At 48.9% G+C, this 22,824-nt stretch overlaps 2 protein-coding genes across 4 annotated transcripts in view; one reads left to right on the top strand and one right to left on the bottom strand.

Moving 5' to 3' along the window:
* KMT2B (lysine methyltransferase 2B) overlaps positions 1 to 1,631 on the bottom strand; it is a 50,517-nt gene extending 48,886 nt beyond the window's left edge. Inside the window, exon 1 of one of the 2 annotated variants that reach the window (XM_083161979.1) lies at positions 1,021 to 1,631. In XM_083161979.1, the coding sequence (XP_083018105.1) occupies positions 1,021 to 1,254 (234 nt within the window). In that variant the 5' untranslated portion in view covers positions 1,255 to 1,631. The remainder of the gene's footprint in view (positions 1 to 1,020) is intronic. The other variant, XM_083161978.1, reaches the window with a different exon arrangement.
* A 9,546-nt stretch (positions 1,632 to 11,177) lies between these two features.
* Positions 11,178 to 20,332, top strand: RBM42 (RNA binding motif protein 42). 2 transcript variants are annotated; one of them, XM_083161974.1, is made up of 11 exons: positions 11,178 to 11,339; positions 14,733 to 14,862; positions 15,395 to 15,406; positions 16,338 to 16,425; positions 16,613 to 16,741; positions 16,823 to 16,950; positions 17,057 to 17,182; positions 17,257 to 17,361; positions 17,441 to 17,561; positions 17,727 to 17,921; positions 19,860 to 20,332. In XM_083161974.1, the coding sequence occupies exons 1-11, from the start codon at positions 11,284 to 11,286 to the stop codon at positions 19,970 to 19,972; spliced, it is 1,203 nt and encodes a 400-aa protein (XP_083018100.1). In that variant the 5' UTR covers positions 11,178 to 11,283; the 3' UTR covers positions 19,973 to 20,332. The 2 variants fall into 2 exon arrangements, with proteins under 2 accessions (XP_083018100.1, XP_083018101.1); XM_083161975.1 differs by lacking the exon at positions 15,395 to 15,406 and having other exon boundaries at positions 11,179 to 11,339.
* The last annotated feature ends 2,492 nt before the right edge of the window (positions 20,333 to 22,824 follow it).

Raw genomic sequence — 22,824 nt, 5'->3', positions numbered from 1 at the left:
GCCCAGCTCACATCATGGTTACAGTGTGGCATAAGATGCACAGGTGAGGAAATGCCATGCCATAACCACAGCAGATGCCGTCCCCAGCTCTCACCGGATCTACTCAACGCAGACATTAACAGAAGTAGGGTTACTAAATACAACGTTCCCAGAGAGTAAGCTCTTGGGGACAGTGCAGCATTTTATAAGAACCTTTTAATGAATACATAAATAATGGCGCTGTCCAGCGATAAGTATACCACCCCGACTATATGGTACAGCAGACAGTACACCCACAGACAGACCTACTGTATACTATTAGCTAGATCACTATAACAGCAGATGACAGAATGTCAGACTCCCCACCACCCTAACGTGTGACACTATTCAGGGGGGTGGTAATACATGGAAAGCAGAATGCGCGTGTGACAATAATGGGGTGTGGGGAGCACAGTCACCGGGATGACCTGGGGGTGGGGGATATGGAAGAGATACAGAATGTCAAATGTCAACATGGAATTGGTCGGGTCAACTATGTTTTCTAAGTGCCCGCATGACTTGGGGGGGGGGGGTACACGGCTATGGCCATGACACGGGGCAGAGGGGGTACACTGCTATAGGCATGACATGGGGGGGGGGGGGGGGAGTACACAGGGTTAGCTTACCCTAATGGTATGTCTTGGTGATGACAGGTGGTGGGGGGTACAGTTTTTTTGGGATGATTTATTTGGTGCTCAGTACAGCTGTGAGGGTGACTTTAGGGGGCAGGAGTGACGACTTTGGTGGTTATGGGGATGAATGGGGGGCAGCTGTGGGGGTGACTTTAGGCTCAAGAGGTATAGGACAGAGATATGGGGATGATTTGGGGGTGGGGGAGGGAGACAGCCAGCCATGATGATGTTGATTGGAGGGGGGGGGGGGTGACTGTGGGTGTGTGTGGGGGGGGGGGGACACAATCCGTCTCGGTGACCCACATTCTGGCATCCCCCCTTCCCGTTTGACAGCTGCCCCCAGGTCCCGGTACCCCGGATCCCCGCCCACCTCGGTGCTGTCACTGTCCCGGCCACAGGCCCCCGCCAGGCGCTTCATGTTCAGGTGAAGTCCGAGGATCTGGAGCTGGGCCGGGTCGGCGATCTCGGTCCCCTTCCCGGCGTTGTGGAACGGCACCCGTGCCCTGTCCGCCCTGCTTCCGCTCCTCCCCGCCCACGGCCGGCCCGGAAAGCGGCCCCGAACCGAGCCCGAGGCTCCGGGACCAGCCGAGGCCGCAGCCGCCATCTTGATCCGCTCGGGGAACTACAATAATAACGCGCACGGCGCCGGCGCCAAAGTCTCTGCTGCCAGCCGGACGCCTCTAGGCGCGGGGCATCCTGGGACGTGTAGTCCCTGCTGCGGCAGACGGCGCGGCTCTCAATGGGAGCACGGACTACAACTCCCATCTGCCACCGCGCCCTATGCTGAGGCGAACGGGACCGGGGGAACGCGGGGAGTGGCGGGAAATGTAGTCACGGCAGACCGCCGGACGCTGTAACGGTAGGGGTAGGGGGTGGGGAGCACAAGGTTCAGGCAAAGAGTGGGGGCTCGGCGGCAACCGTGTACCACACGGAGCGGCCTATCGGACTGCGCAGAGCGGCGCAGGGATCTAAGCCCGGGTAATGACAGCACGCGCAGGTGGAGCGTGAGGCATGCCGGGAGTTGTAGTCCGGCGGGGAGGTTCAGGCAATGTGCTGCTCCTAGGCGTGAGGGAACTACGAGACCCAGACGCGTAGCGCCGCGGCACCGCTGTGCATTGTGGGGAGGGAGTCTCACATGGCTTCCCGTTTCCCTGTTTACGAATGGACGGCTAATGGGCTGCGCACTATAAGTCCCGACGTGCTTTGCGACTATTGAGTGTCTAGCTGGGGGAGGAGAGTGGGCCTGGTGCTGCTATTTAGGAGTCTGCGAGCTTTCCCGCTTCTTCCTAATGTGTAGGTGCAATAAACATTATGAAGTCAATTTACTAAGATGGGATGTTGCCCATAGCAAGCAATCGGATTCTATCTAGTATCTTCTAGATTCTAGAAGATGATACAATAGATAACTAGAACCTGACTGATTGGTTGCTATGGGCAATATCCCATAGCAACATTACAGTTACTGAGACACTACAACAGATCACAGGTTACAATTTGCAGCGACCAGTGGCGGATCCAGGGGGGGCAGCAGCACAGTTCAAAATTCAAATAGGAAGCTGCACTTGAAAATTGAAATGGCAGTTGGTGGCAAAAGCAGGACATGGGGAAAGGTTGACTTGAGTTTTTCATGTTTTTTTTTTTGTGTCTATGTCAACATGGACATTGTATAGGTTTTATGGGAAAAAGAGGGAATGAGAGAAAGAGAGAGAGGATGTAAGAGAAAAGATGAAAGGGGTGGATGTACAAGAGAGAGACAGGAGCGAGAGGGGAACAAGAGAGTGAGATATGGCCTAATTCAGACCTTATCGCATTGTTAATTTGTGCAGCGTCCAATTATCGATAGGCGTCACATGCGTGCACCCCGTAGTATGGAGACGTGAGGCCGTGCTACAATGAGATCCTGCTTCTTCTATACTTTGTTAGCCATTTGCAAGGTGATGAACGGGAAGTAGACAACTGAGGGTAACCGAACGTTTCATGAGAGAGCCAAGATAAACGCTAGGCGTGCCAGAAAAACTGCTGGCACTGTCAGGGAAAACAGCGTTTTAGGGGAGGGTGCGCGACGTCTGACAAATTCCTTCTTAGATGGACAAAACCATGTGCACTGCAGGGGGGGCAGATGTAAAATGTGCAGAGAGAATTAGATTTGGGTGAGTTATTTTGTTTCTGTGCAGGGTAAATACTGGCTGCATTATTTTTACACTGCAATATAGATCTCACTTTGAAGTAAAACCCCACCCAAATCTAACTCTCTCTGCACAAGTAACATCTGCCCCACCTGCAGTGCACATGGTTTTGTCCATCTAAGAAGGAATTTGTCAGAAAGAGTGAACCAAAATAACCCCCTGTGTACTGGAGTGTGTCAGCAGGATCACCCAATACATTTCCAATTCAACTGCAGCTGCGGCTCTGTGCGTACGGAACACTGGAAGCGTGCACTGAGCAACTTTTTTAGACACGTGTAGTTGTGAGAGCCATATGTGCCCATATTTATCAGCTTAGCCACAATTTTCATACTAGTATTGGTAAGTATGATTGTGTGCTACCATCCTGTGTATATAGGCCCTTATTTCGATCTGATCGCAGTACATATTTGTTCTCAAAATGGGCAAAACCATGTGCGCTGCAGGTGGGGCAGATGTAACATGTGCAGAGAGAATTAGATTTGTGTCAGTTATTTTGTTTCTGTGCAGGGTAAATACTGGCTGCATTATTTTTACACTGCAATTTACTTTCAACACACCCCACCGAAATGTAACTCTTTCTATACTTGTTACATCTGCCCCATCTGCAGTGCACATGGTTTTGCCCATTTTGAGAACAGTTACTTATCTTAACACTCTTGTAGACCGATCCAACCAGGCACCTTATACCCCTTTCACACCAGTAGCAAATTACCAGGTTTAAGCTTTTCAACCTGGAAATTTGCTGGTAAAGAAACGGGTTTTTCTTTGGTGTGAAAGGGTCTTAAATCCCGGCACTCCGGCCCTCATTGCAGTGAATTGGGGTCAGGCTGCACTCAGCAAAATGACCCAAAATGACTCAGCACTCAAAAAAGGCGGGTGACCAATATGAAAGGTGCTTACATAGGTGAAAATAATAATGTGATGCACCTCGGTGAATTGGGTTTAAGGGATATGGTCACTAGGTCGACAAGCCTTAGATCGACATGCAGGAATGTCGACATGGGTTAGGTTGGCAGGGTCATTATGTCGACATGGGGTTTTTCACTTTTTTTGGGGGGAGGGAATAAAACAGTGTGCCGAGCTTAGCGAGGCACCGTCCCCGAAGCATAGCGAGTGCAGCGAGCCATGCGAGGGGATGTGGTGCTATGTTTCAGTGTCCATGTCGACTGTGTCGACTTTTGGGATAAAAAAAAAGGTGAAATACCCCATGTCGACCTACCCCATGTAAACCTAATTGCCCCAAATTGGATGAGTGGAAAAGCACCTTTAGGTCCTCTGCTTTTCTCAATCTATCCCTCATCTCTTGGCTAATGAATCAGCCCCGCTCCAGCCACATAACTCCCATTCTCTGCTCCCTTCACTGGCTGCCTATAAGATGGCGAATCATTTTCAAGATTGGCTTACTGACTTTCAAAGCTCTACACGACCAGGGCCCAAGGTCCCTGCAGCAGCTTCTGATCCCTCATTGTCCCACTCGATTACTGCGATCGGTTGATCAAGGACTACTAACAGTACCCAGAATTTCCCTGAATTCATCTGGGGTTCGAGCTTTCAGCGCTGTGGTTCCAACATTATGGAACTCACTTCCCTGCTCAGTTCAAGAAGCTTCCACTCTGGAAACTTTCAAAAATAGACTCAAGACTTTCCTGTTCACCCAAGCATTTCACTAATTTCAATTGTTAAGTTGTTTTGTAGTTTGTGCTGTAAGAGGCTAATGCAGGTCTGGGCAATTGCGGCCCTCCAGATGTTGATGAACTACACATCCCAGCATGCCTTGCATCAGTTTCAACATGGCCACATAGCAAAACTAATGCAAAGCATCCTGGGATGTGTAGTTCATCAACATCTGGAGGGCTGCAATTGCCCAGCCCTGGGCTAATGCAAGCACTTTGAGTCCTATTAGGAGAAAAGTGCTATATAAATAAAATTATTATTATCCTCAAACTCAATATTTCCAAAACGGAATTACTTATATACCATCCTGATATCTCCATAACTGTTGACAACTCGACAATCTTACCTACCCCACAAGCTCATTGCATAGGGGTCATCCTCCACTCTGAACTGTCCTTTGTTACCCACATTCAATCGGTCTCCAAATCATGTTACATGCATCTAAAAAACAGGCGCCCACTACTCCATTAACGTAGTGGGCTATTCAGGGTAAGGAAATCGCATCACGTGCTGGGGTTCCAAGGCTCGACATCGACTGCTGACGTCCAGTGTAGGACGGCTGTGCCCGGAGAGGAGAGACGGAGCGGGACGGAGTCCAGCGAGTGTCCAGGCGCGGGAGTGTGACGCGGCTGACACGTGTCGGGGGAGTGTGACGCGGCAAGCCCGCAGCGTCTCCCCGGCGTCTCCCCGGTGGCAAGTGAAACGCGAGAAGGAGAGGGGGTGAACACGGCGGGCTCCCTACCAACAGCCCGGTCCCTCCCCCCCAACAGCTGGGGCTACATCCTGCCAAGCGCCCGGACGCAGACGGAGGAAAGTGAGGAGGCACGCAGAGCTGGCATAAGGGGCTTCTCCTTACCCCATATAGCCACGGCAAAGGGGTTAAAAGTCGGCATAATTGCGGTGTGAGCTGCAGCAGCGAAAGAAATAAAAAAGTCAAGGCACCAGCTGAATTCCCCTCCTGCAAGGCCTATACAACCAAGTGCAGTGTCCTGGGGTGCAACCTGATAAGGAGGTGAACTACAAAGCCCGCAGCAACAAAAGGCAAGCTGAAAAACACGACTTTTCTTACTCTGCAGACTGCCTTGTAACATTTCTAGAAGATACAGAACTGACGGGGTAATATAAACTGTCTGCATGTAAAACCCCTAAAAAGGAAAAAAAAAAAAAAAGCCCTGTTAACGTATACCTGTGCATCCCAGCGAGAAGGTGATATCGGGCGGGCGTTCAAAGCTCTTGAAGGAGTCTCACACCCCAATACACCACAAACAAAGCAATAAAAACACTCTCAAAATTAAAAAGTCTAACTGAGCTGGAAATCTCCCCTTCCCGGCCCGTCCTCCTTAAATTTTTCCTTTTTTTGTGTGTGTACCTCTGCTCATCTTTCAGCCCCAAGAAAAGCATTTAGCTATGGGGAAAACGGGGAACACAGCGGCAGCAGCAGCCCGGCTAGAAAGATACGCCCAGTTGCAAGCAAATAATAGTACGCAGTCTCCCGCAGCGACACCCCAGAATACCCCTACAAAGGAAAAAAGTCCCCAGAATCCTCCTGAAATCACGTTACAGCAATTGCTGGAAGCCATCAATGGCAGCGAGCAGCGCCTGACAGAAAAAATAGGGGACATTCAGTCAGATATAAGCGCTATGAAGCAAGACATAAAGGAGGTCAAAGCCCAAATTAAAGAGGCTGAGACGCGGGTCTCTAACCTGGAGGATAGCAATAACACACTGTCGGCAAAAGTCAACATGTTGTCAGACCAGGTGCGGGACATTAAACACAAAATGTCTGACATGGAGGGGAGACTACGAAGAAACAATGTAAGACTTGTAGGACTCCCTGAGCGGGAGGAGGGCGCAGATGTAGTTCTGTTTATGGAAAACTGGATAAAGGAGAAACTAGGCAGTGACTCTTTTTCAAAGGTCTTTATGATTGAAAGAGCCCACAGGGTCCCTTCCAGACCATTTCCCCCGGGAGCCCCGCCACGAACAATAATTATTAAGTTTCTAAACTTTCACGATCGGGTCACAGTACTCCGTCTAGCTAGGCTGAAAGGCCCGCTAGACCATAATGAAGCAAGAATCTCATTGTTCCCGGACTTTGCCATAGAGATACAGAAGGACAGAGCCAAGTTCATTGAGGTTAAGAAAAGGCTCCGGGAAAAAGGGGTCAAGTACTTAATGATGTTTCCGGCAAAATTGAGAATCGTGGCCGAGGGGGAAACGATCTTTTTTCAGACCGCCAGGAATGTCCAACAGTCCCTGCTGGTCCCATAGGTCGAAGTTGCTGTGCTAGTGTCATATGTTGGACTCTGTTTCTCCATATAGGGTTCTTTCTATTATTTAGGATACTCAATAGCCCGCTTTGGTTTTTTAGCTGGTGTCATGTCCTCTGGGGGTCCTGGAGGCATTTATATGCTAGTCAATTGCTTGATAATTCATTCCAATGTATGAGGAGTATGGGTGTGTAAGGTGTGTCCTGTTCCGAGGTTCTTTTCCCACAGGGAGGTGGGGGACAATAACCATAAAGGTAAAAGGTAAACAAGTAGATCCAGAATGGTAGTAATTGTATCATGGAATATAAGGGGCATGAATAATAAAATTAAGAGGTCGCTGGTTATGAAGCAAATTAGACAATATAATGCCGACATAACATGCCTGGTGGAGACCCACTTAACAGGCAATACATTAAGGTCCCTGAATAAGCCGTGGGTGGGGTGGACTTATCATGCCCCTTTTACCACAACATCTAGGGGGTATCAATATTGGTTAAAAAGTCCCTTCCCTTCGTGTGTAATCGGAACAGGATGGATCCGCTAGGGCGGTTTATTTTTCTCGACTGCACTGTGAACGCAAAGCAAATGCTCCTGCTGGCGATCTACATTCCACCACCATTCACTTATGAAATCCTGAAAAAAGCAGCGGGGTTTATAGCAACTGCACCAGATCTCCCAGTAGTATGTACTGGTAATTTCAACAACATACTAGATATTCAAAACGATAGATGGAGCAGATCGCCAGCAGGAGGGAGCAGAAGCAATAGGGGATTTGATGTTTTTGTCCAAAATCTGGGTTTTTAGATAGGATGCGATTGTTAATGATAAAGCTGCACTTCTGTGGACCCACAGTCGCATCCATTTGAGGACCTTTTTGCTACTCAGCTTTCGGGACTGGATCACAATCACCATCAGTGGTAACTATTGGGCAACCCTAATTATCCCAGATATTAACCCACATTCACCATATTGGGTTCATTCCATTCAGCCTCCGGTCCAGTTATTGATTCACCTTTTTATTGTTGTATGTAATTGATTTATGTCATGTTGTTTTAATTAATATTAAATATTTGTACGATTATTTCATCAATACCAGCGCCACTTCCTTTTCTTTTTTACTCTGGTTTCTTTGGGGCTGACTACCCCTTTAATAAGTGGCAGCTCTTGGCACAGCACCCGTGGTAGCGCCTGTCCGTGCACCCTAGGGAGCACATTGCTATCCATTTTTGTGGTCATCACTGATGTCAGACACCCTCCTCAAAAACACTGGGTACGCCTGTGTTTTTTCAACCAGACCCAGAAAACGCCACGTTTCCACCCAGAAACACTGGCTTCCTCTCAATCAATCTGATTTTTTTTCCACTAATTGCTTACACGCACAATATGGCCGATTGTTCGCACAAGCACTTTTTTTGATAACCAGATTATTTGCGTATTCCCTCAATAGCGACCCATACTGAATTTGCCACCAAGTTCGGTACACATTAAGGGGCTAATTCTGGGTTGGGAGCTAATACAGATTTGAGCTCCGACACCTGCTTCTCAGATTTAAATATTTTTGCCCATTTTAAATCTGCCTCACCTGTTACTTTCATTTTTTTGCTTTGCTTCCAACTCAGAATCAGCTCTTCAGACAGGATAAGGGAGCAGGCACCAGAGAAGTCAAGAGTGGAAGCCATCATTCACAGCTACTGCACAACAGTGTGCAATATTGAGAAAAACTAACACTGGCAATCACTGAATGCTACGTTTGTCATTATAGTGTTGGGAGGTGAGGCAATAAGAGATTTCTGGCCATGGTTTAATTTCAAGATTAATGAATTATATATGGAAATGACTATTAATCCAACAAAAATCCAGACCAGTCACTTTCACCCAATGAGCGAGCTGTTTCTATAGTCGCTGCTGAGGGTTCTGGCATTCTCTGGGGAAGCACCGTAGAAACAGTCTATATGTACAGTGTTTCTCTGATGGAATGGGAGTGGCATTCTTACTAGGGATGCCAATCCCGGGGCATTTTTTCAATCCCGGGATCCGGGATTGAAAAATGCTCAATCCCGGGATCCCGGGATTGGCATCCCTACCTGTGCTGTGCTGCATATTTGTGGATACCCACCCCCACACCGGCCGACCCGCACATTTACTTACATTAGCGGGCGGCCGGCCGGGAGTGGGTTCGGAGGTGCACGGTGCCTCCAGGCTCGTGCACCTCATTCTTAGCAGGCAGGGCAGGCCGGAACGAAGAGGCAGGGCAGGCCGGAAAGGAGGCGGGTGGGCGCGCGTGCTGAGGAGACGAGAGGGGGCGGGCACAGGAGAAGGCTGCGCAGCGTGACCTCTACTGTCACGCTACGCTGGCCACACGCAGAGGTCAGGATTCGGGAGCCGGGCAGCGTCTGAGCGAGTGCTCAGACGCTGCCAGGCATTAGACTGCGCATGCGCAGTCTAATCCCGAAATCCCAGGATTGGATATTCCAATCCCGGGATTGAAATCCCGCACTTTTTGAGGCCAAATCCCGGGATCCCGCCGATCCCGATCCCGGGATTGGCCACCCTAATTCTTACTTTGCCAAGACCTATGTATGGTACTTGTGTATTATCACGGCACCCGGCTAAGCTACGTTGTCAGCGTAGCCCAACGGCTGCCTAGCGTAGTCAGCGTTGTGACTCCGCGGCAACCCTGCGTAGTCAGCGTAGTGTCCCCGTCAGGCAGCTAGTCACCGTACTGTCCCCGGGAGCTGCAGCTCTGTCCCCGGTGTCCCTGGCAAGCCTAGTAGGCGCCTCTCCCACAGCGCCTGCGCCTGCATGATCCCCTCTCCGCTGGTGGACGCCGGCGGAGAGGGGATCATACAGGCGCCGGCAGAGAGAGGCGCTCCATCTGTCTGAGACGCAGGAACGTCTCAGTAAGTATTGCGGCAGGGTACGGCAGTGTGTGCATCTACTACACAAAGGGGGGGGTGTGGCCCCAAGTGCGTCTCATGCACAATAAAGGAGGCATTTGCCAGTGCTCCATGTTACATACTGGCAAATGCCTCCATTTGAAACCCCCACTATCCACATACCCTCCAACTGTACCGTTTTAGCCGGTACAGTACCGTTTTTTAACGGCCTGTACCGGCTAAAAATCCTTGTACCGATTGTACCGTTTTTTTCATTTTTAATTCAGTAGCACTGCGCTTCCTCCCCCGAGGTGGCCAAGGGGACTCTGGGAGATGTAGTTTCCTACACCGCCGGCTGCTTATTAGGTAGCGTGAGGGGTAGCCAGCTGACAGGACTACAACTCCCAAGGTGCACCACCTCGGGGGGAGAAGGGACGGAGGCGGAGCGTGCCGCTAGCCAATCACATGGCAGCAAACTGAGAGGTGGGAGAGCATCAGCGGGCGCCGGGTGAATGAAAATGTGCAGCGCCGTCTGTGTTTGCTACAATTCTGCTGCCCATGTGGAGTCAGTTCTGTCAGGTATAGTGGTTGCTGCGCTGTGTTATACTCCGGTTGCCGCGTGTGCTTATGTGAGCGGGCCAATGCGGGGACACTGTACCACAGCAGCAGCAGCAGCATTAGTATAATTCTGTTACACTCCAGTACCATTGAAAGTATAGAAAACGAAGTATGACCACACCCCCTTCCCATGGCCACACCCCTTTTCCCAGTTGTACCGAATTCACCCGTTCAAATGTTGGAGGGTATGTATCCACACCAGCCCGAAGTGTCGGGAGCGGACACATTACGCGTCCTCCCAACCTTTTCATACCCCCATTATTCACCTTGGCGTGGAGCTGATTTTATAAAGTGTGGCGAGCGTAGCCCGAAGCGTGGCGAGCGGACGCGGATTACTTCACATCTATTCCGCGTCCCCTCACTTTGCATCCATAGCCACCACAAGTGCATGGAATAGCTCATGCGCTTCCAGCCTTCCACCAAGACCAGGGGTATACGCAGGAGGCTGTTAGAATACATTCACATTCTTAGATGTAAGCTCAGCTGAGCAAGGGACTGATGTGAAAAACCAAATATTCTTTATTAATGCTGTGGAATATGTATGTGCTATATACAAGTCACTGTGAAAGAGTAGCAGATGGCATACAAAGGGGCATGTGGCCGGGGCTCTGATGGCATTTAAGGTGCATGTGAAGCAGCTGGCATATGTGGGTAGGAGGGCATATGTGGGGCAGAAACCTGACAAATTAAATAGTTGTAAAATAGTAATAATAATGCATAGTTAGAAGATAATAATTGGGGTAATAGCTAGTAACTTCCTAATCAAAGTGATGTCCATGGTGACGTCACCCCCCATCCCAATTATTCTCCTCTACATAGCAGGAGGACTCAGCCCACAAGCAAGATGGCGGCAGCCGCGCCTGACGCTGCGTTCCACCAATCTACATCTGACGTCAGCGCGTATAGGCCACCGCCGGAAGTCACGCGTATAGTAGGCGCCGCAGCGGAGCTCTGTGAGTGCGTGAGAAGCAGGGAGAGAGCGTCCGGGACCGGAGAGTGAAGCGGAATCATGGCGGGGAAGAGCGGGGAGGACAAGCTGAAGGAGATGGAGGCGGAGATGGCGCTGTGAGTAGCGTCGCCCACCTTACACGTCATGACAGGGGTCTCAAGGGCTCCATGCACATCCATTGGCCAGCCTGTGGGGAGAACTATAACTCCCAGCCAGGCAGCCACAGGAGACTCATCTGCTGCTTGAGCATGAGGCGATGCTGTGGCCGGGGGAGGGGGGAAGTCTTTCCTCCTATGCACCCCTGGCTTCCTGTCAGCACCGGTTGCTGATTGTGATCACCACGATTCTGGTGTATAAGTAGGGTTGCCACCTTATACCCCTTTCACACTTGCAAAAATATCCTGTGTTTTTGCACATGAACGCGCATCAACCCGGGATTTAATGCAGTGTGAAAGGGTCTTGGACGAATATCCTGTGTTCAGCAGGTCCTGACCTGGCTAGAACCCAGAATCAACACGGGATGTGGTCAGTGTGAACGGGTATTCCGGGTCAGTGTGACCCAGATCCCGTTCACTGCAGTGAAAATGCCTCCCAGGGCCGCCCCGGCCAAGCCTTCACATGACTCCACCTGCCCGACTTCATTCCGGGTCGGGTGGCCAGCGTGAAAGGGTACATTCCCGGGTAGTGTCCCAGGAAGCATCCAGGAACACATTCCCGGGTGTGCGAATGTGAAAGGGGTATTACTCATCATCGATTCCTGGAGATCCCCCCCCCCTCTCACCTTAATGTGCGCACCATAGGTGCGCGCTCCCAGAAAAGTGGGCGTGGCCTCTGTAATACAGGCGTGGTAAAATCCGATATTTCTGAAAATACATAATCTAATTTTTAACTTCCCACTGATCCCATTGCACATGTGTGTTACTGTTACATATATGAAAGCACTGATCCCATTGCACATGTGTGTTACTGTTACATATGACAGCACTGATCCCATTACACGTGTGTGTTACTGATACATATGCTGTCATATGCTGTCATATGCTGTCATATGCTGTCATATGTATCAGTAACACACGTGTAATGGGATCAGTGCTGACATACTGATCCCATTGCACATGTGTTTTACTGATACATATGACAGCACTGATCCCATTACACATGTGTGCTACTGTTCCATACAGTATATGACAGCACTGATCCCATTGCACATGTTAAATATGACAGCACTGAATACATGCTCAGCAAACAGACCTGCGGCTATGAGATAGATTTAGTGCAACTCCAGGAACAAAGTGATACTTGTACTATCTCCACTGGGCGAGAAGTGCCTGCAGCACCGAGCCGGGGAAGAGCATTACTGGAGGAGATGGCAGAGAGAGCGGCCATGTGCAGGGGGTAGGAGGCAACAGTGACACATACATACGCCGGAGGCGGGGCAGAGGGAGGATATGTCACATACAGAGCAGAGTCACAGAGGAGGCGGTTTCAAATAAAAAGGAAGAGACGTTTGATACGGGGGCGGGGCCATGAAAGTGATGTGTTGGGTTGCGTCTCGGGGAGACGCTGCAGCAAGGAAGGAGGATCCAGAGCAGCTGCATGGCATTGGTGGGAGGACAGCTGGCTGGAGGCTTTTTTAGACCCCCGGGTAACGGGAGAATCCTGGAATCCGGGAGACAGGAAAAGCCTCCTGGAGGGTTGCCACCAAAAACGGGAGAATCCGAAAGAGGTGGCAACCCTAGATATAAGAGATATGGGTGGGTGGGGGAGTGTTTCTTTGTATGCACCCCTGGCTTCCTGTCAGCACCAGTTACTAATAAAATTGCGTACTCTGCATGATTGCGGGATATACGTTACATATTCCTAGGCTCGGGATAATTTTCATGTGGTCACTTGATAATTATACAGGCTCTAATCCAAACACTTATCAGTCCTGGAGGGGCTGGGTATCCTGGGTGGGGAGGATGGATGTGGACATTGCTGGTCAGTGGGTCCAGATCCTCTGTAATTCCAGTGAACCCCCGGTATAACATTTCCCCACTTTACCCTTTTACAGTTGGCACCGTATACAAAGTACTGAACATGTGCTCTGGCAGTGTGACCCCTAGACCGAGGCTAAAGAAAAGAAGGGAGAGGGCAGTGTTACCAACATTAGGACAGATGCATTAAGCCTGGCGAAGAGATAAAGTGGGAGGATAAAGGCAGCAGCCAATCAGCGCTTTGTTTGAAATATGACAGTTGGGAGTTGATTGACTGGTGTGTTATCTCTTTCCACTTTATCTCTTTGCCGGGCTTAATACATCTGCCCCAATGTGGCATATATCCTACTGCTCCTTGGCATCGGGCTGTTACTTATATGTTGTTAATCTTATCTGCTGCATTTTCTCAATGCTATATGGTCCGCTTCCCAAATACAAAGACATATGGAAATATACATAGTCACAAATCACATTACTATACATGATGCTGAGGGGTAGAGCCCTTCTATTATAATGCATTGGGAGGATGCCTTTGTGGGACAGTTAGCCACCATGGCCGTATTTGATTTGAACCCATAAAGATCATAGTTGGGAGAAGTCCGAACTGAACATGTAGGGGGGAATGTAATAGGGAGTGAGAGATTGTTCCTATTTGTTTTAAAGCGGCAATCATTTGCATGGCAAAATCAACTTGGTGTTTCAGTGTAATTGATTGTGGCTTTAAAAAAAAAAGGGGGGAAAATTCTCCCAAAATCTCACTTTGATTCTCACACCCACCCTTTTACATTTCACCCGTAATATCTTATGTAGTTTTTGTACACATTTCTCTATAAGTAAAATACAGTATAATGGGTGTAATAAGTGAAACACGGTACTGACACCTGAGGGGTGTGGTATAATATTCCGACAGTCATTAGTCAGACGTCGGAATCCCGACTGCACAGCGTGGGGAGCGCAATGAAGCCCCTTGCGGGCTCGCTGCGCTCACCACGCTGCAGGTACGGTGGCAAGCTGTGCTCGCCACCTATTTTATTCTCCCTCTATGGGGGTCGTGGACCCCCACAAGGGAGCAGTCAGGATTCCGACGTCGGAGTACTGACTGTCGGAATCCCGACTGTCTGGGAGCCGTCCGGCACCCCACCTGAGGTGTGATCTTCTGTCCTGCGTGTTCCTGGAGTAAGTGTGTGTGTCTGAATTAAGACTCCAGTAAAGTCTGCCTGCGAGGCTGAGGCTGTATCACGGGGAAATAACATGTTGGACACCAGGTCCTGGACGCAATGCGGTGCGGGATGCCGACCAAAGTCGGATGTTTTTTTTAAAGGGGCAGTCCTTTACAACTCATGGTTTTGCCCCTCTAAAAAAAAAAAAACCTCAGTGTTCATCCCGCATTGCTGCTGGACTCGCACTGTGTTACATCCGGTCCCAGGATTGACTGAATTCAGTTTTAGATGTATTTCCATATGGTTGTCAGGTGATCTGCTGCAGGTTTGACAAGTGTCCTGTGTATAACATAGTTTTGCTTTCTACGTCTAGGTTCGAGCAGGAGGTGCTGGGTGCCCCTGTCGCTGCGCCTCCCGGTGATCCTGTTCCTCTTCCTGTGCCGCTATCTATCACAGCTGTTCCCGTCATACGTCCTGTTATAGCCACAAACACCTACAGTCAGGTGAGCAGATGTGTCCCTGTACGGCCTTATGACGCTGATGCAGCACTGTGTATACACCATGTCCTGCAATGCTCTGTACTGTAAAGGTGTGTACATACGCCAGGATATGCTGTGAGATGCGAGTCCCGATACCATCAGATCGTATCGGGACTCGCATCGCACGGCATGCATGCAGATCTGCACTATATAGTCTTGGCTGCCCTCTCTATTTCACTGCCGATTTGCGCTCACACGCAAGCCCTAAAAAAGCATGCAATCTGCATGCGATATGGCTTCCGATGTTCACTATATCGGCAACATCGGAAGCCATATCTTACCGTCTGTACACACTATTAGACTGGTTTTGTTCATATGGTTTCTGTTTGTTTGTTATAAGGCGCTGCAGATCACTTGTGACGCCATATAAATAAATGATGAGGATTACAATACCCATCATTTAATGTTGTTTTTAAGCTATAGACCATTTAGTGACCATGTTATAATAAAGCACCTTGTTGTTTTTATCTATTATTATTATTGCACTGAAATGCAGACCCTGGCCAAGGTAAGCCTGCAATGGATGAACACAGCTGGTTTTGTAGAATGGTCCCCATCGGCACCCCCTCCCCCAAGTGACTGTAGCCTGTCAATCATGCATCTTGTTGGCACTGCGGGTGATAGTCTGGGATGTTCTGCACATGCTCAGATCGGGTCCTACTCATGCGCAGTTCACCTGCCGTCGGAGTAGTACGTAAGCCATTGGGGTGTGTATTGCTCTGAATCAGGCCCTCTGTTCAGTTTATGTGTGCATTAAGGTAAGTACTGTGTCATCGTTGTTCCCCAGTCTGGAGGTGTCACCTAAAATCTGCAACTTCTCCCATTGCAACCCGCGTTACTGCAGGTTTCTAACTGATCAAATAAAAGCCGTATTAAGAAGTCATTTATCCTTCTATGCGTTTTTTTTAAGTCCTGCTTTCAGTGCACCTCCTGGCCTCTAGGTGGTGCTGTCTTCCACATGAGATTCTTATAGTAGTATAGCAGTAGCCTGCTATAGATATACATATTTATTTATTAACCGTTTCTTATATAGCGCACACATATTCCGCAGCGCTGTACAGAGAATATTTGAACAGTCACATCAGTCCCTACCACATGTACATGCACATACAGACATTCTAGGGGTAAATTTTTGTTAGGAGACATTTGACCTACCAGTATATTTTTGGGTTGTGGGAGGAAACGGGAATACCCGGAGGAAACCCACGCACGTACGGGGAGAACATACAAACTCCGCACAGTTAGTGCCATGGTGGGATTCAAACCCATGACCTCAGCGCTGTGACGCAGTAATGCATGATCTTATCATGCCACAATGTTATTAATCGTTTTCCTGATCAGTGCATGAGTGTTACATATCCATTACTTTCTATTGCCTGTTACTTGAGTGCTACTGTTCCCCTGATGGATTTGTGTGTCCCCCCCCCCCCCCCTCACAGGTGCAGCAGAGCCTGGATGCCAGAGCGGCAGCAGCAGCAAGTGTTGTGGGTCCTATGATGATTCCTCCGGTACAGTTTGTAGGGCCAGGTGAGGACAAACCGTCGTAAGTCATGTTGTATGTATACATACAATACTGCATTCAACTGTCAAAAAGAAGAAGTCCTTTGTTTGTTGCGGAGAGGAGACACCTAAGCTGTGTAGTACGTCAATGTTCCTTCATTTCCCACCGGTTCTTATTTCACCGATTTTACTGCTAATTCTTTTCATCCGCCAGCCTCCATCCCTCCCCCGAGACCCCCAATGATGAGACCCAGCTTCATCCCCCATGCGTTACAGCGAACAGCCGAGCATCACCTGCCTATGTCCAGACCGTCCTTTATCCCCCACGTCCTGCAGCGGCCGAGTGAGTGTGAATCCTTCATATTGTTCTTACTGATCTGATCTAGATCTGTCAGTGTGCCTTATTGTTACCTGTGCTTGGCAGTGGGTCCACGGCATCCTGGCATGCCTCCCCCTCACTCCATGATGTCCCATCCGATGCATGGTCCGCCCCCACCACTGATGAGCCATCACTTACCCCCTCCCCCGTTGAACATGCGAATCGGCCCTCCGGTAAGTTCTGTCTTGTGTGTACTTGGTGTCCGCCTGCGTGCATGTGACTAGTATCCCATCCATGTGGTGTATGGCTGTAAAGTCCACTTTCACTTTTCCCCACCAGCCTGCCCCAATGGGACCTATGCCGCCTCCTTCTCGGCCCGTAGTACAGTCCTCGCCTAAAATGAACCCCACAGTTATACAGGCGGCTCCTACGGTTTATACTGCGCCTCCTGTAAAGAAAGTGGAGGTGAGTAACCACATTGTCTATATCTGTTCTAACCATCATGAAGACACAGTCTAACACGCAATGCTTCCCTTCAGGAGGAGATCCCGGAACCCCCGGCCTTGCCAGACGACAAGGACATGAGCTTTGAGGAAGCGGTGATTGGCCCCAGCATGCCAGAAATCGAACCCGTGCAGCCTGAGGTCAGTGGCTGGTGTTCTCGTAGGTCGTAGATCCGGTACAATTGTCCGGGGCTGGTCATTAAAGTATGTGTCTCTGTAGGTGGTTCTGGAACCTGTGCAGGAGGACAAGAAGAAGTCTAAGCCGGAGAAGCTGAAGCGCTGTATCCGTACGGCAGCTGGGACTTCCTGGGAAGACCAGAGCTTGCTGGAGTGGGACACCGGTATGTGCATATTATGGGGGCGATTGTAATGAGCCCGGTAAACCAGGAAGCTTGCAGCTTACCTAGCACGTGTGTTGCCCCAATCGCAGGATAGATGCATTGGGACACAACTGTCGATCGCCCCAGTGACTTGTTAGTAGCACCCCTTTTTATTCCATTTTACAGATGACTTCCGGATATTCTGCGGGGACCTTGGAAACGAGGTGAACGACGATATCCTCGCCCGAGCGTTCAGCCGATATCCTTCTTTCCTGAAAGCCAAGGTGGTCAGAGACAAGCGCACGGGCAAGACCAAAGGTTACGGTTTTGTGAGCTTTAAGGACCCCAATGATTATGTCCGCGCCATGAGGGAGATGAACGGTGAGCGGGAAGCTTGTGTGCCGCTGTGATGTCTGTTCGGAGTGCAGACATGTAACGCTATGTAGAGGATGATGACCAGCGCACATACAGGCCTTGAAAAAGCTGTGTTAGACAGTGAAACGTGTGCGTTGGCATAGATCCAGTCTGAAATGCTTGATAGCCTAAAAATTGAAATGTGATTATTGATTGCTATTTTAGTATTAGACTATATGATCCCTGTGAGGCAAAGGAAATGGAACCTAAACAATAGAGTGTACCTATGAGAGCCCAGCGGTGGGACTCTAGGAATTTTCACTTGGCTCCAATATAGAAATGCCTTACAATTTTGCTTAAATGCCTCTTAGCCATATACCTCTATAAAAAAATGTAATTCAATATTACCAAATGACCAGCAGATGGTATCAAAGATTCCCTGTAATATATGTTAAGTTGCCCATACACATTACAATTATTATATACAATATTGCATCTCGGTTTTGCGATAAGATGAAATGATATGAGATCTAGTACAAAAGTATGTGCATCATAGATTTCATCTCATCTGATCTCATCGCAAAACCGAGATGCGATGAGATGCGATATTGTATACAATAATTGTAACGTGTATGGGCACCTTTAATGTTTGAAAATAAACAGTGACAACTTCTGATACTTCACTAGCTGCATATCTTTAAAAATTGAATGCAATATTGCCAAGTGACCAGCAGATGGTACCATAGATCCACCAAATACACACCAATGTTGGGAAAACAGTGATCGATTCCCGACACCTTATACTAAAGTGGCTCACTGGACCTTCTGATGAGAGGTGCACTGTGTGTTCCATTACATGCATAGAACACACTCGGAAGGGGTCAAAGATTAACGCAATCCATTCACAGGCTATAATATAACAAGCAATTTTTCAGACTGGTCTCTGTGTAAATATTAGTACGCTTATTTTCGTTCTTTGAACAAACTAAGTGCACATGTCTGTATGTTTGTGATTTTACCTCTATTTTTCACTGTTGTGTCAGATTTCCATATTAGAATATAGGAAATATTAAATAAACTAATAAAAGTTATAGTTTATTCTTTCTATCGCTAGTGCGTTCCCCACCAAACAGTCCCCTTTTTTCTCTTCTCTTTGTGAATAACGAATAAGGGTGTGCCATGTCATTCCTATAACTTACAGCCCATATAGACTTGTCACAAATTGTATACACCGAACAGCAGAAGGATGGGACGCAGGTTACATACATAGTGTTCACTCTAGAAATTGGGCAGGGCGCCGGGGGGCGGGCCGGGGCAGCTGACGGCACACTTGTGGGCGGTCCTGGACCGCCGGCGTCACTAAAGTGGGCGGGCCCGGCCACGCCGAAGATGCTGTCACCACAGGGGCAGCATCCTGGTAGTGCCTTGTTTCCGGGGAAGCGCCGGGCATCGCCGTCTAAGGCGGCGCTGGGCTTCCCCGTGCAAGGAGTCGGGCAGGCACCAGGCTGTTTTAGCGGGGCGCTGCTAGAGGGGCAGGGCGCATTTTGCCCTTTAAAAAATGTAGTGTATTATTGGGAACTGGTGGAAGTATTAATCTACTGAGCACTTTGTGGGGGATACAGAAGGATGACCGTGGGGATGCCAGCAGTCAGAATACCAACGCCGGCTTACTGAGGGGCTTCCCGACAGCGTCCTTACCTTCCCTGTGACTCCTCCTAACAATGCACCACCCTGGTAGTGCCTAGTCCTAATTCTCCATCTTTGAACCCTAAACCTAACGCTTCCACCCCACAGCTGTACACAAAGTCCCCCACTAGTGCTGGAATTCTGGCATCGGTGGTCTTATCAGTGTTTGTACACTTAACCGCGTCTTCTCGGTGGGCAGGGCCAGTATCCAATACAAAGGGTCTGCTTTGCGGGAGACTATTGTCCTTTCCTTACGCCTCTTGTGTTCTTCCTCTCCAGGTAAATACGTGGGCTCACGCCCCATCAAGCTCAGGAAGAGTATGTGGAAAGATCGCAACATGGACGTGGTGCGCAAGAAGCAGCGGGAAAAGAAGAAGCTCGGCCTGAGATAATCCTGAACTAACACGGACTGCAGAACTTTGCTTTGTGTGTATTTGGCTCCTCTTGTCATATTTTAATGACCGGTCCTTCTGGACGTTAGGCCAGGATACCCACAATTCCCTGTCCCCCACCGCGTCTGATGTCATATAAAGCCCAGGAGTCGTCACATGGCGTTTCATTTCCTGTTGTGTGACAGTTGAGTCACAATCATCTGAAGATAACGGCAAGGAGACCTCCGATTCCTGGGGGGAAGTGGGGGGCTCCTGTTGGAGGAAAACCTGCTCCCGTCTGAGCTCCTGCTGCTGAGTGGTCAGGGATATTGGGTTTGTCTCTGTTTCTATTTATCCATAAAGAGTTTTTTTCTGATTTTATTCCCTTGCGGCCTTTATATTGTCATGTGCGGACTACTAGCATGCTGTGACTTGTAGTGCCAGTCTGTACGCTGCAGGATACAGCAACCTCCAGTGCAACACACAACTTCATTGTTATCTGTTGTTCCTGAGTGATTACTCTGTCGCTGTAAACCTGGGAGCCAAGCGTGCTCGGGCGGACCCCCCCCCCCCTTCCGCCCCACCATTATTAGTCTGGTTTCAACCTTGTAATGAGTGTTTGCAAACGCTCTGTCCAATACGTTTTAATAGTTGTAAGTAGACCTAATTATTGTCTAATTAAATTGGCCCTAATTAGGTCAATAGTTCAGGCATGTCCAAACTATGGCCCTCCAGCTGTTTTGAAACTACAAGTCCCAGCATGCTTTGCCTCAGTTTTGGGAATGCTAAATTATGTCAAGGCATTCTAGGATGTGTAGTTTCACAACAGCTGGAGGGCCATAATGTGGACACCTGAGACTGTGGACCACCAAATAACGTAGCGCATACCCCCGCATGGCTGCTACAGGCCAGGAGCATCGCCCCGCTCAGCACATTTTACAGTTCCCTTCGGAGACCACGTGGATGGTAAAGTAAAAAAAATTAAAATGTCGACCTCTTCGTGTCGCCCATTTCCAAGTAAACCCTTTTGCTTGTGTCAACATTTTGTCAATGCTGCCCTGGTGTAAGTAGACCACTTTTTTTTTCAGTGTCGATTTATCATCAAGATACCCCCCCCCCCCCCCCCCCCCCAAAAAAAAAGTGTTGTGTTGACCATTTTCATGTTGACTACCTGTTAATGTAACTACACTATAAACCATTTGTGGGTTAATCTATTTGATCCATACCCATTTTATTTGGAATGTTGTTGACACAATGAAGGTCGACCGTCAGTAGGTCCAACCGCTATTGGCTAAAATTCCTATTTTACCATCCAAGTGGAAATAGACTTCTATCATGCGAGGCGCAGTGAGGGGGATGCGGTGCACTATTACTGTAACCATGTTGACGTAGACACCAAAAAGTGTCAAATTGACTGTCAACCTTAATTGTGTCGACACTATATAATGAAGGGATGGGGAAACTTTGGCCCTCCAGCTGTTGTTGAACTACACATCCCAGCATGCCCTGCTACAGCTTTGCTATTTGGCCATGCAAAAACTGTTGCAGGGAATGCTGGGATGTGTAGTTCAACAACAGCTGGAGTGCCAAATGGTCCCCATCCCTGCTATAATGCAACCCCAAAGTAAAGGGTATGTCAATCAGACTATTTGATGTACTACCATTAACAGCCAGTAGGTGGCACTGTGGCCTTTTGTCGGCCTGGTCCCCAATCTCTCCGTCCTGAAGGCTCTCTATTGGTCCAGAGGTTAAGGTTATCTCTGCTTAGTTGCTGGGTTTATCACAGTATCCAGCTTAGGTCACACAATAACTAATATTTCTACCGGGTCATGTTGCAAATCTCAATTCTATTGTTACACAGAATATACAAATGTTCCCAGAAACCATGTTCTATGCGTAAAGCCGCGGCGGGTCTCCTCTTCCGTCGCTGGCCAGTGTATAACCCACGGGTACTGGGGTTTTGGGAGTAGAGGCCCATTGATGTGATTGCCCGCAGGTACCCATGTCACATACACACCAGGCATCTGTGTCACATTCTGTGCTTTAAATAGTGACCAAGCAGATCTGTGATTGTTCTTCCATGTACGGCTGGATGACGTGAAGGCGACGGGGCCGATACAGTGTCAGACGTCACCTTGTCGCTACGTATCGCTCAGACGCGGGAGTGCTCATGTCATACACAACCCGATACATTCTGTAATGTTTCCTATGCGTGGAACCGCCCAATATATCCCACAGCTGGGCTCATTGGAAGGTGCGGCTGGCGGTTCTGACTGATCAGTGATTGGTGGAGTCATTATAAGCATCACGTCCTACTCTGCTTCCGCTGGGACAGTAAATGGTTGATGCTGGTTTATAGGAGGCTCCTAGGCAATCATTAAACCATACATGGTGCCGACGGGGTGAATCCAGATACTGAATCTAGGGCCCAATTCAGATTTCTTATCAAAGTAAAAAAAAAAAACATGCAAATGTTTAAAGCTGTGCTGCACTGCAGGTGGGGCAGATGTAACCGGTGCAGAGAGTTAGATTTGGGTGGGGTGTGTTCAAAATGAAATCTAAATTTGCAGTGCAAGAATAAAGCAGTCAGCGTTTACCCTGCACAGAAACAATATTAATGTCTTTGCTCCCGTCATACCGTACCATGGTTTGTTTTTAGGTGAGTTGTACGTTTAATATCATTGGATAAATGGGTTCCTTTCTCACAGCTGTGACGTATGGGGTGTAGTTATTAGCAGCCTTGCTGTCGCCCCTAGCAACTGTATATGTAGTGTGATCTCTGCCCCCTATATCATTTACAGCAAAGGACATACAGGCCGGCGTGGCCGGTAGTTGGGCCACCCACAAGACAGTTCTATCAGTGCCAGGAGGGC

The sequence above is a fragment of the Crinia signifera genome, chromosome 19 (genome assembly GCF_055691185.1).
Source record: "Crinia signifera chromosome 19, ASM5569118v1, whole genome shotgun sequence".
NCBI lineage: Eukaryota > Metazoa > Chordata > Amphibia > Anura > Myobatrachidae > Crinia > Crinia signifera.
Note: the sequence above shows the minus strand (reverse complement) of the source record. Positions and strands in the feature narration are given on the sequence as shown.

Coding starts and splice junctions, on each gene's coding strand:
- RBM42 (XM_083161974.1), top strand. CDS start 11,284: ATGGCGGGGAAGAGCGGGGAGGACAAGCTGAAGGAGATGGAGGCGGAG. Junction 16,426..16,612: donor GGTACAGTTTGTAGGGCCAG/GTGAGGACAAAC, acceptor TTCATCCGCCAG/CCTCCATCCCTCCCCCGAGA. Junction 17,922..19,859: donor CGCCATGAGGGAGATGAACG/GTGAGCGGGAAG, acceptor CTTCCTCTCCAG/GTAAATACGTGGGCTCACGC.